The sequence below is a fragment of the Mustelus asterias genome, chromosome 17 (genome assembly GCF_964213995.1).
Source record: "Mustelus asterias chromosome 17, sMusAst1.hap1.1, whole genome shotgun sequence".
NCBI lineage: Eukaryota > Metazoa > Chordata > Chondrichthyes > Carcharhiniformes > Triakidae > Mustelus > Mustelus asterias.
This window is the reverse complement of record NC_135817.1, coordinates 63,356,612-63,370,466: the sequence shown is the minus strand read 5'-3', so window position 1 is coordinate 63,370,466 and position 13,855 is coordinate 63,356,612. Positions and strand designations below refer to the sequence as shown.

At 42.5% G+C, this 13,855-nt stretch overlaps 1 protein-coding gene across 2 annotated transcripts in view; it reads left to right on the top strand.

Annotated features, from left to right (window-relative positions):
- The window catches only part of urb1 (URB1 ribosome biogenesis homolog), a 105,474-nt gene extending 91,923 nt beyond the window's left edge, over positions 1-13,551 (top strand). For both annotated transcript variants that reach the window (XM_078232825.1, XM_078232826.1), the window contains exons 34-39: positions 825-968; positions 1,428-1,537; positions 2,059-2,214; positions 3,177-3,418; positions 8,593-9,177; positions 13,074-13,551. In XM_078232825.1, the coding sequence (XP_078088951.1) occupies positions 825-968; positions 1,428-1,537; positions 2,059-2,214; positions 3,177-3,418; positions 8,593-9,177; positions 13,074-13,285 (1,449 nt within the window). In that variant the 3' untranslated portion in view covers positions 13,286-13,551. The remainder of the gene's footprint in view (positions 1-824; positions 969-1,427; positions 1,538-2,058; positions 2,215-3,176; positions 3,419-8,592; positions 9,178-13,073) is intronic.
- Positions 13,552-13,855: the final 304 nt, after the last annotated feature.

The following is a 13,855-nucleotide window of genomic DNA, read 5'->3' as shown; positions in this document are numbered from 1 at the left end:
ACCTATGCCATCTAGTTTTAGACTCCTCTACCTTTGGGAAAAGATATTGACTATCTAGCTGATCTATGCCCTTCATTATTTTATAGACCTCTGTAAGATCACCCCTAAGTCTCCTGCGTTCCAGAGGAAAAATGTCCCAGTCTGTCCAGCCTCTCCTTATAACTCAAACCATCAAGTCCCGGTAGCATCCTAGTAAATCCTTTGTGCACCCTTTCTAGTTTAATAATATCCTTTCTATGATAGTGCGACCAGAACTGTACACAGTATTCCAAGTGTTGCCTTACCAATGTCTTGTACCACTTCAACGACCTCACAACTCCTGTATTCAATGTTCTGACCAATGAAACCAAGCATGACAAATGCCTTCTTCACCACTCTGTCCTCCTGTGACCCAATTGATCAAGATCCCGTTGCAATCCTAGATAACCTTCTTTACTGTCCACTATGCCACCAATCTTGGTGTCATCTGCAAACTTACTAACAATGTCTACTAAATTCTCATCCAAATCATTAATATAAATGACAAATAACAGTGGACCCAGCACCGATCCCTGAGGCTTATTATTATTATCTAGGCTTTCACATGAAGAATGTCTTCCAAGGACTTTTATCATTGTCCATGGAACCATACAGCAGCTTAAGGCACTTCCACCAAGTGATGAGGGATTTGGGAAGAGGAAATTATTGGCCAAATCTAAACGTGAACGGTTCCAGTTTCAATGTAAGATCCCGCTGGAGGCAGGTAGCAATGGGACAGATGCAACAAGCTGAATGCCTACCTTCGATACCCGTTTTCATGTTTCGTCCTTCATTTAATTTTTCAGCACAAGACTGAACGTGAATGGCTTTTTGAACTTCTCATCAACGGCGTAAAGGACAAACACTGCTATGAGCTTTGCGACCATCAGAAAATTATCCATGTTCTCCTAGCCTTTTTCAACAGCCCATTGTGTGATGAGACAGCAGAGGTAGGATACAGTTTCTATTCTGAAGGGATGCTAAAATGGCAGTAAAATGTGAAATTCTAGCAACAGGAGCGGTCATTGAATATTATAGTTGATTTAGTTTATTTATTAGTCACAAGTAAGACTTACTGCAATGAAGTTACTGTGAAAATCTCCTAGTCGCCACACTCCGGCACTTGTTCAGGTAGACTGAGGGAGAATTTAGCATGGCCAATGCACCTAACCAGCACGTCTTTCAGACTATGGGAGGAAACCAGAGTACCTGGAGGAAACCCACAAGGCACAGGGAGAAAGTGCAAACTCCGCACAGACACTGACCCAAGCCGGGAATTGAACCCAGGTCCCTAGCGCTGTGAGACAACAGTGCTAACCACTGTGCCACCGTGCCGCTCTTACAGTTGGTTTAGGTTTCAAATTTTTATGTTTTCACATCATTTTAATAACTTTTTCTTCAATTTAAAGAAACAGATTATGCAGATTCTGTTACGTGCTGCACGCATAACAAAAGCAGCATATCAGCTGACCCAGGACCACAACCTCCTGACGTGGATATTGCATATCTTACAAAGAAGGTACATTCACACTGTATGGTATTGACAAGTAGCTTTCCTTCAAAGTAATTGAAGATATTTTTCATCTGTTTAAACAAAGTCGTTAATTACCAGGCCATAATATGCTGAGTACATTTTTTTTTGTTTTTAAAATGTTGTACATGGTCACTGTGCAATATAATATTTGTGTCAATTTTATATTTTAATTAATTGTAATTATTATTCCCAATTGTAATACTTTGGAAAGAGAGCATATCACTCAGCTTAAGCGTGGTTGTACAACCCACTGCAAAACAGCTATGAAGGCACAACATAATGTCCATGACTTACTTTTTTATTTTTTAAGATGTTTTGAAATCTTCCAAAGAAAGTTTACTTATAGCCTGTGATATCTTGCTAATTCGTGATTTTGTATTGCTTTATCGTGCTGTTTAGAAACCATTACTTTAACTTTTAAAGCATACTTTTAAAGATTTTTAAAGACTAACTTTTAAAGATAATTGCCTATTGGATTTGATTTGAACTCATTTGTATTTTTTTAGAGTTTTAGAGCAGAGATTGATACCGGATTTAATCTCACTGCTGCACACTTTGTGGTTCACTAACCTAGGAAACAAAGAAAAGACTAAGAGGTTTCTGCCTCTTCTGCTTATAAATGAATTTCTCTATGTTCTGACTGTTCTGATACGACACATTTGGTAAGTAATCTATGTAAGTAATGTATGTTGCTCAATGAGAATCTGCAAGAATTCTTACTGACGTAATGCTTGAAATTACTCGGCACTTTACAGGTTTAAGTTCTTCAAAGTTTTGCTGTTATGCAGAAAAGCAAGCACTGAATGAACAGTCAACCCATTTAAGGTGATATTGACCGAGGTACATCAGGAGAATTCCCTGCTATTCTGTCATTAATGTCATCGGATCTTCACTGTCCATTTAGAATTGGAATCTGGTCTAACATCTAAAGGACACCATCTCCAACAGCATAGAATCCTTTCAGTAGAGTATGTAAGCCTTGCTTATGTGCTAAAGCTCTGGTGTGGTTCTGCTCCATACTAGTGTATAATGAACTGAGCCAGGCTAACACATGAATATGTTAGAGGATCACAATGGTGGGACATCAGTTCATGCCCATAAGTGTTGCAGCAAAACATTCCAATGCTCATAGAATCCCTATAGTGCAGAAGAGGCCATTTGGCCCATTGGGTCTGGACCGACATAGTGTCTTACCCAGGACCTCATCTCTGCCCTATCGCAATAACCCATTTACCATGGCTCATTCATCTAACCTACACATCTTGGGACACTAAGGGCAATTATGCATGGCCAATCCACCTAACCCCCACATCTTTGGACTGTGGGAGGAAACCGAAGCACCCGGAGGAAGCCCACACAGACACTGTGAAAATGTGCAAACTCCACACACATAAGCTAGAATTGAACCCGAGTCCCTGGAGCTGTGAGGCAACACTGCTAACTACTGCGCCACCGTGCCACCCCTCACGCAAATCTTCGGGTGATATCAGGATCAAACATCGTACACAATCTGGCAAAGAATTTGAAAATCTGTAGAACACTCTTTCAACTCCACTTCATAAATTTTGTTTCTAAAATAGGAAAATGTTGTGCTTCAAATCATTGATTTCCTTTGTTTTGGCAGGATCAAGATTGACGCCAGAACATTTACAGAATTTTTACAGATATTGAGTTCGGTTTTGCATCATCGCTCTGGTGCCTTTGATGACTACAAGGAAATGGGACGGATTACCATAAATGAAAGAGTTATGTCTCACAATGAGGCCTTGTTACTGTTACATAAATGGAGCATTGTGGGAAGGGAGTTCCATTTACAGGAGGCTTTGCAAACTCTGGCCCATAAATACAATGTTAAGGAGTTGCTAAGTAAGTTTTTCTTTTTTCCATTGTTTCGAACTAATCAATTTTAATATTGAAATACTAACTATTAGAATTATTGGTAGGTGTCTTAAACCATGGGCTTCAAATAAATTGTATTTCAAGATCCTTCCACAAGGTCAGGTTCAAAAGTCTGCTGCTTATCCGAAAGGTCAGATATGACTTCAATCTGAACCCAAGAATCTGTTGTTTTTATAATTTAGATATAGAGTTTTGTAGTTTTTAAAGTTTATTTTAAAGTTTTATTTATTAGTGTCACAAGTAGACTTACATTAACACTGCACTGAAGTTACTGCAAAAATCCCGTGGTCTCCACACTTTTAGCATGGCCAATGCACCTAACTAGCATGTCTTTCAGACTGTGGAAGGAAACCAGAGGAAACCCATGCAGACACAGGGACAACGTTCAGACTCCGCACAGACAGTGACCCAAGCCGGGAAGCGAACCCGGGTCCCTGGTACTGTGAGGCAGCAGTGCTAATCACTGTGCCACCATGCCCCCCATGCAGAGTGCTCCATGGGTTGTGTTTTCCTGGTGTTATGTTAGTAAAGATGTAAATTTGCTGCTGAAATCCTGGCTAGAAGTATGTTGGAGGCAGGTTCAATTGAGGCATTCAAGAAGACATTCAATGATTACTTGAATAGAAACAATATGCAGGGGTACAGGGAAAAGACAGGGGAATGGCACTAAGCATAGTGCTCGTTTAGAGAATTGGTGCGGATACAATGGGCCAAATGGCCTCCTACGCCGTAACAATTCTGTGATTCAGTGATGTGCAACAGCTGAATCTTGCTTCTGTTCCTCAGCAAGGGAGCCTGATATTAACACCTCCAAATATATTGTCACAATTTCATGATCTGCATTGTGCAAGTGCTGTCAAGCTGCTAGGCTTGCCACAGTTATTTATACTTAGGTTTTCTTGACGAAGTATCAGGATCCACACAGTAAACATTCCAGGATAACCCTGTGAGCTCAGGAAAGATGTCATGCCTTTACTGCCTCAGTTATAATACAGCAAATCATTAAGTGCATGGTAAAGCTTCCCACACTGAACCAGTGATGAGCCTTTGTATACGTGTTTCCAACAATTGGGTACATTGGTCATATGAAAATACGGATACGTTGACCATACATGAAACAGAAGTAAAACAGTTCAGATGTTAAATATTTAAAATAAAAACCAAGTGCTCAACTGGCCAGACAGGTTTTGGGGAGAGTGAAACTGAGATGAAGGGCTGAATTTTACCAATATTGAGAATAATTGAAAGATGGGACCGTTTCCAAGTCCTGACTCCACTCACTGTCACTAGCAAGCCACCTCCACAATTGGGCACAGAGAGTGCCGCAGGGGTAGGGTGGCTGAGACTTCATTAGGCCCTTGGCGATTGGAGATGTCCATCTCCAGAAAATCCTTGCTTGATGGCAAGGCTGTGAGACGTGAAGTCATCAGCCTTGCCATTTTCTGCTGGCAGCACGTAAAACCCCTCCAGTCACAAAGCAGCTTCGATGTCCCACTGTGCAGTCACCCCCTTCTAGTGGCCAGTATGGACATAACAACGAAACCAATGTAATGCTTGCAAAATTGCTATGTTGTTGTCCATAACCAGTGCTGTTTAATTACCTTGATTGGATTCCCACTGCTGTCGAACAGATTCTCATCTTTGCTACCCGTGCCCATCTCTGGGAAGAGGATAAAGAGATGGGTGTACGTCAACAGCTGGCCGGATGCTGTTTTAGCCCATTTTCCAGTTCCCGCCTCCAAAGCCGCCTCCCCCGATCTGGAAAAGTTCTACCCTATGTTTCAGTTCAAATGACCTGTCATTGCTTCTATTGCAAGGTCATCGAACCAAAATGTTTAGTCTATTCTTCTCTCCACAGATGCTACCTGACCACGCAATGCTTTGCTACACTCCAGTTAGTGGAAGATGTAAATGCAACAAAAAGCTGCATCTCTAAATTAACTGGAATGAACTCATTTAAATGGGTTACTCTATTTGCAAAGTGTAGTTTGTAGGTTAATCGACTGACAGCTCATCTGTTGACACAGCTGCTTACATTTAAAGAAATAATCCATGGGAGGCCGTAAAAATAAGTGGTCCCTAATGAACCAACAAATTACTAAGTTTACCTTGCCTTGTTTAAGTCTTGCCACGATTTTATAACTCCCGAGGCTATACTGGGATGGTCATTTTGCCTTGTGCATGGCTGGCTGGAGAGATAGAGACCATGTTGTAAACAAAACAGCTGGAGTCCATTTACTACCAAATGACATATTGCTCAAGGAAATTGCTCCTTATGTTTCATCATGATTTACTTCCAGTATTTTTTTATTTTTATCACCGTTTATTTCTTACATGATGTCACACTGAGCCCGTTTATGTGAACAATTATTCTGACCAGTCTTACTAGAGATGTTACGAATATATACTTGTGTAAAAGTTGGAATTTTTTGAAGCCAATATTTTTCGGCCAAAATTCATTGGGTCGACTATTACACGGGTAGTGTTTCTAAGGGGTCGTGCTTGACTTGGGCCAGATAGAATGGAAAAATGATCTGTGGTGGCTAGGAAACTGACTAATTTCCAAATTAATTTCAACAATTTTTTTTATGAAGGGAGCTGAGGTCTATTAAATAAATTTTTCAAACCAGATTCTCTGCTCAATAAAACCTAGTCTGTAATTGTACTTCTGAAGCATTTTGTTCAAATATCCATCCTTGCTTTTTGAATGAGACCATCATGCACTATGCAAAATTTCAGACAATATTCTCTCCCTTCTTAAAAAGAAAATAAACTGGCATTATCGCTTTGTAACTTTTATGACAACTAGGATTTACTTTTCACTATTGTTACCCACCTTGAGAAGTATTTGGTTGGTTTCATTCCTGCCTAGCCCAATCCTACATACACTTTGGTTTTACAATTATGGGCTTTGATCCTGGAAAAATAAAGTTGACTTTAACATGGGGTTTATGAAAAATTGTGGCTTTTTTATTAGGCCAAAGGTCCTGGGGTCATTTTTTACATGAGGTCAACTTTTACACAAGTATATATGGTATATAACTAACCTGCCACAAACCATGTTTCTAACAATGGTGTAACGTGAACCTGCACCAACTAACTATAACAAACATCATGCAGACAGTACCAATGGCGGCACGGTGGCACAGTGGTTAGCACTGCTGCCTCACAGCGCCAGGGACCCAGGTTCGATTCCCAGCTTGGGTCACTGTCTGTGCAGAGTCTGCATGTTCTCCCTGTGTCTGCATGGGTTTCCTCCGGGTGCTCCGGTTTCCTCCCACAATTAGAAAAATATGCTGGTTAGGTGCTTTGGCCATGCTAAATTCTCCCTCCGTGTACCCGAACAGGCGCCAGAGTGTGGCCACTAGGGGATTTTCACAGTAACTTCATTGCAGAGTTAATGTAAGCCTCCTAGTGATGCTAATAAATAAAACTTAAAAGAATTACTTTTTTTGCATTAACATCAAACCCAAATAGTTATTGTCCAAAATCCATCATTTGATATTAAAGGAATATTTTACAGGAGGCAAAATTAGTTACTTAAACTATAGAATGTTTCAAATTGTTGATGAGATAAAAGTCATTTGCCTGTTGGGATGGCTACAGATTATAGGTATGTAATAAATTCCTTTTAAATGGAAGGTTATTCTTACCTATATAAATAGGCGTCCTTACAAACTGTTACTGATTGGAGGATAGCGAATGTGGTCCCGTTGTTTAAGAAGGGTAGCAGGGATAACCCAGGAAATTATAGGCCGGTGAGCTTGACGTCCGTGGTAGGGAAGTTGTTGGAGAGGATTCTTAGAGACAGGATGTATGCGCATTTAGAACGGAACAATCTCATTAGTGACAGACAGCATGGTTTTGTAAGAGGGAGGTCGTGCCTTACAAATTTGGTGGAGTTTTTTGAGTGACAAAAACGGTTGATGAAGGAAGGGCCGTGGATGTCGTCTATATGGATTTCAGTAAGGCATTTGACAAAGTCCCACATGGCAGGTTGGTTAAGAAGGTTAAGGCTCATGGGATACAAGGAGAAGTGGCTCGATGGGTGGAGAACTGGCTTGGCCATAGGAGACAGAGGGTAGTGGTCGAAGGGTCTTTTTCCGGCTGGAGGTCTGTGACCAGTGGTGTTCCGCAGGGCTCTGTACTAGGACCTCTGCTATTTGTGATATATATAAATGATTTGGAAGAAGGTGTAACTGGTGTAATCAGCAAGTTTGCGGATGACACGAAGATGGCTGGAATTGCGGATAGCGAAGAGCATTGTCGGGCAATACAGCAGGATATAGATAGGCTGGAAAATTGGGCGGAGAGGTGGCAGATGGAATTTAATCCGGATAAATGCGAAGTGATGCATTTTGGAAGGAATAATGTAGGGAGGAGTTATACAATAAATGGCAGAGTCATCAGGAGTATAGAAACACAGAGGGACCTAGGTGTGCAAGTCCACAAATCCTTGAAGGTGGCAACACAGGTGGAGAAGGTGGTGAAGAAGGCATATGGTATGCTTGCCTTTATAGGACGGGGTATAGAGTATAAAAGCTGGAGTCTGATGATGCAGCTGTATAGAACGCTGGTTAGGCCACATTTGGAGTACTGCGTCCAGTTCTGGTCGCCGCACTACCAGAAGGACGTGGAGGCATTGGAGAGAGTGCAGAGAAGGTTTACCAGGATGTTGCCTGGTATGGAGGGTCTTAGCTATGAGGAGAGATTGGGTAGACTGGGGTTGTTCTCCTTGGAAAGACGGAGAATGAGGGGAGATCTAATAGAGGTATACAAGATTATGAAGGGTATAGATAGGGTGAACAGTGGGAAGCTTTTTCCCAGGTCGGAGGTGACGATCACGAGGGGTCACGGGCTGAAGCTGAGAGGGGCGAAGTATAACTCAGACATCAGAGGGACGTTTTTTACACAGAGGGTGGTGGGGGCCTGGAATGCGCTGCCAAGTAGGGTGGTGGAGACAGCCACACTGACATCGTTTAAGACTTACCTGGATAGTCACATGAGCAGCCTGGGAATGGAGGGATACAAACGATTGGTCTAGTTGGACCAAGGAGCGGCACAGGCTTGGAGGGCCGAAGGGCCTGTTTCCTGTGCTGTACTGTTCTTTGTTCTTTGATTCCATTATATGAATCTTTCAGAAGTTATCAAGGAGAGGAACAAACCTAAAGTACTTGGTTGGGGAGTAACTCGGCACAGCAGAAAGAAAAGAGATGATACACAAGAGGATACAGAGAGCCAAGTGGAAGAGTCGTGCCGAGAGGACTGTAGAACATCTTTGAGGTCCATTTTCACTCACTGGGATGCAGTCTTCCCAAATGAGACTTTTGACTCTCTGGAAAGCCAGGTTGAAGTGTGCAGCGCTGTTAAAGAAACCACGTGTGTGCTGGTTAAATGGGTTATAAAATCAGGAATTGAAAGTCCAATGAGTGAACCTCAGAGTTTGGTTCTATTAAGATGGCTTCAGAGAAATATCCTGCCTTGCAGCGCTGTGACTCAAGAGCTTCTGAAGGACAATGCTTTCCGGCATTATCTTCTGCAGTTTTACAGTAGAGTCACCAATGAAATAGATGAAGATGGTTTGAGAGGGGAGGCTTCGTGTCTTTTCACCACCATCATGCTTCAGCTGCTGGAGGTTCGAGGCCTAGTAGACAACGACATATACAAGAGTGTTATCAAACCAGTCTGTCTTCCTGCACTAAAAGACCAGGATCACGAAAGGAAAGGTGAGTGTTTTATCTATCTCCGGCCTTTGTTTTCTGATTGTCTTGTGTCCCCACTCCCAAATTTACAAGTTCCTGCCGCAATGAAATCAAGCTTCAGAAATGATTTTTTAACTTTTATTTCTGCCAAATTCATATTTAACCACAAGAGTTATTGTAAAGTACTTGAATACAGCTTGAGCCAGATCGCCTCAATACAAAAACTAACAAACTCAAATTTTAATGGGGAGCTCTTCCAAAAGTATGTGTTTCCCCAGTTAAAGCATCATGAGAAATCTGTGTCACGAATTAATATAAATAATATTTCTTTTTACCCAATTTGTCGAAAGGTCCCAGTAAAAGGATCTTGTTTGGTTTAACTCTTAAAAGCCTAGTCCATTAAATGGCTCTAATTGCCATATTTGATTTGACACTTAAAATGATAAGAAATAGGGCTGGTGTAAGATTTACTTTGTTGTAATCTTATAAAACTATCAGTAACATCTAAGTTGAAACTGGTGAAACTTGAATTGAATAAGAAAATCATAGAATCCCTACAGTGCAGAAGGAGGCCATTCGGCCCATCAAGACTGCACAGACAAGAATCCCACCTAGGCCTTATCCCTGTAACCCCACATATTTACCTCACTAATCCCTCTAGCCTACCTATCCCTGGACACTAAGTGGCAATTTAGCATGGCCAATGCAGCTAACCTGCATAATTTTGGAGTGTGGGAGGAAACCGGAGCACCCGGAGGAAACCCACGCAGACACGGGGAGAATGTGCAAACTCCACGTAGACAGTGACCCAAGCCGGGAATCAAACCCAGGTCCCTGGAGCTGTGAGGCAGCAGTGTGAACCACTGTGCCACCGTGCCGTCCATAAGGTTAGGTTAATGATATTCTCCTCAAAACTTCAGTCAAAGAACAAAGAAAATTACAGCACAGGAACAGGCCCTTCGGCCCTCCAAGCCTGCACCGACCATGCTGCCCGACTTAACGAAAACCCCCTACCCTTCCGGGGACCATATCCCTCTATTCCCATCCTAAGAGTCATTATTCACTTTGAATTGCTATAAAGTCTGGTTTTTTTTTACAGTTCTGGTCTGTTTGATTTCTGTTTTTTACATTAACTCATTTTATCTTTTTCATTCTCCTTGTCCTGATTTCCATGTTTTGATCAGCACGAAAGGCCAAAATTTCAATAATAGGCCATGCTATAAAACAATAATACTGTAACGTTTGAGGAGGTCTAAAGATCAGAACACCTCCTTTATTTTAAAGTGCATTTCAAAACACTGTTACCAACCGAAAGATTTAATTTCCTCCCTCTGAACAAAGAACAATACAGCACAGGAACAGGCCCTTCGGCCCTCCAAGCCCGCGCCGCTCCCTGGTCCAAACTAGACCATTCTTTTGTGTCCCTCCATTCCCACTCCGTTCATGTGGCTATCTAGATAAGTCTTAAACGTTCCCAGTGTGTCTGCCTCCACCACCTTGCCCGGCAGCGCATTCCAGGCCCCCACCACCCTCTGTGTAAAATACGTCCTTCTGATATCCGTGTTAAACCTCCCACCCTTCACCTTGAACCTATGACCCCTCGTGAACGTCACCACCGTTCACCCTATCTATGCCTTTCATAATTTTATATGAAATTTTATACACCTCTATTAGGTCACCCCTCATCCTCCGTATTTCCAGAGAGAACAACCCCAGTTTACCCAATCTCTCCTCATAATTAAGCCCTTCCATACCAGGCAACATCCTGGTAAACCTCCTCTGCACTCTCTCTAAAGCCTCTATGTCCTTCTGGTAGTGTGGCGACCAGAACTGGGCGCAGTATTCCAAATGCGGCCGAACCAACGTTCTATACAACTGCAACATCAGACCCCAACTTTTATACTCTATGCCCCGTCCTATAAAGGCAAGCATGCCATATGCCTTATTCACTACCTTCTCCACCTGTGACGTCACCTTCAAGGATCTGTGGACTTGCACACCCAGGTCCCTCTGCGTATCTACACCCTTTATGGTTCTGCCATTTATCGTATAGCTCCCCCCTACGTTAGTTCTACCAAAATGCATCTCTTCGCTTTTATCTGGATTGAACTCCATCTGCCATTTCTTTGCCCAAATTTCTAGCCTATCTATATACTTCTGTAGCCTCTGACAATGTTCCTCACTATCTGCAAGTCCAGCCATTTTCGTGTCGTCCGCAAACTTACTGATCACCCCAGTTACACCTTCTTCCAGATCGTTTATATAAATCACAAACAGCAGAGGTCCCAATACAGAGCCCTGCGGAACACCACTAGTCACAAGGCATCCAGCCGGAAAAAGACCCTTCCACTACCACTCTCTGTCTTCTGTGACCAAGCTAGTTCTCCACCCATCTAGCCACCTCTCCCTTTATCCCATGAGATCCAATATACTCTGCTAATATACTTGTTGATTAATAATTGAATTAAGGGTGGCACGGTGGCATAGTGGTTAGCACTGCTGCCTCACAGTGCCAGCGATCTACTTGAGTGACTGTTTGGAGTTTGCACGTTCTCCCCCTGTCTACATGGGTTTCCTCCGGGTGCTCCGGTTTCCTCCCACAGTCCAAAGATGTGCAGGTTAGGTGGGCTGGCCATGCTAAATTATGATGTGGAGATGCCGGCGTTGGACTGGGGTAAACACAGTAAGAAGTTTAACAACACCAGGTTAAAGTCCAACAGGTTTATTTGGTAGCAAAAGCCACACAAGCTTTCGAAGCTGCAAGCCCCTTCTTCAGGTGAGTGGGAATTCTGTTCACAAACAGAGTTTATAAAGACACAGACTCAATTTACATGAATACTGGTTGGAATGCGAATACTTACAACTAATTAAGTCTTTAAGAAACAAAACAATGGGAGTGGAGAGAGCATCAAGACAGGCTAAAAAGATGTGTATTGTCTCCAGAGACAATACACATCTTTTTAGCCTGTCTTGATGCTCTCTCCACTCCCATTGTTTTGTTTCTTAAAGACTTGATTAGTTGTAAGTATTCGCATTCCAACCAGTATTCATGTAAATTGAGTCTGTGTCTTTATAAACTCTGTTTGTGAACAGAATTCCCACTCACCTGAAGAAGGGGCTTGCAGCTTCGAAAGCTTGTGTGGCTTTTGCTACCAAATAAACCTGTTGGACTTTAACCTGGTGTTGTTAAACTTCATGCTAAATTACCCCTTCGTGTCCAAAGATGTGTAAGTCAAGTGGATTAACTGCGGTAAATGCATGGGGTTACAGGGATAGGGCGGGGGTGTGGGAGATTAGTCAGATCAGATGGTTGAGGGGGATGAGAGTCAGTGAGTAAGTAGGGAGCCAAGTAGTGGGATCTAATCAGGTCGATTTGCGGGGTGCGGGCAGGGAGTCAGGTGGTGGCGGCTAGTCAGGTCGAGTTAGGTGTGGGTGGTAGGAAGGAAGTCAGATGGTGAGGGCTAGTCAGGTCAAGGAGGTGCCTGAAGGGAGTCGAATGGTAGGGGCTAGGCAGGTAGGGTTGGGAGTGTCGGAAAGGGAGTTGGGTAGTGGGGGCTAGTCAGGTCGGGGGGGGCTAGACAGCTGAAAGCAAGGGCACCAGCAGTAAGACAAAGGAAGTGGCACAATAGGTCAAGATTTGGAGGAGGATTTTAGGGCTGGAGGAAGGGAGAGGCAAGGCCACCATAGATTTCAACATGATCAACATTACAGTTGATGGCACAAGCTCCCTTCTCAACTATGTTATGTTCTATGGCTTGAGGGGGTAGGGCCTTTGGGAGGAAGAAAATAGTCACATGCTTCTACAAGGTAACCCTCAAAAAGCAAAAATAGTCCAAAGATTGTCCCCAGTAAAATGTATCTGACCATTTTAAGTACAAGTAAGATGTTTTAAAAATGTGCGATTCTGTCTTCTCTCACAGCTGCAGCATTGTTTCTGCTGTCTGATTACTTGTGGGACTTGTGGCTTGGAGTACGGGAACCTCAATTCTTTCTAGCTCGTGTAAGATTGATCTCGGGAGCTCCTGAAGAAACACCAATGTTTGCAAAAAGCCCTAAAGCAAAACAAAAGAAGCCAACAGATGCCATTGGATCTCTCTGTGAAGACATTGATTCCCTTATAGGAGGACAGTAATTGAAAAGTGGCACAGTTAGTTGCACTTACTATCAAAGACAGATCTTATTATATTTTTTACTGGAAATCGGAGAGTTGACAATTGTGTTATTGAATGTGTTGCGTGTATGTATGCTTCAGGCCCCATCAAGAGATGCAGTATTTTGGATACTAAGCCTGTCAATGTTGAAAATCTATTAAGTTTTGAATAAATCTGTAAATACGATTTAGCACGTGCATGTACGAGTACAATGGTTTCCCTGTAGTAAATGGCAGTCTGCACTTTACAGTTAATTGGAGCTAGCAATTATTCCACAGGCACTTGCAAACACACAATAGTCTTCTTTTGAATGTCTAACAGAAATCAATTCTCCAAACTGTAAATAGTACATTAATCGCTCACACAGTTTACTCCTCCATCACTGAATCTTCACAACACCGTGGTTTATAAATAAATGGCCCAAATTGTCAGCTGTTTTGGACAGGAGGGGGGTTTAATTTAAACAGCACTAATTTCTCCTCTCATCACCCTTCTGTAAGCTGAAATGGGTTTTGATTTGCTTGCTCCTTTATAAGCGGCAGCATATTCCC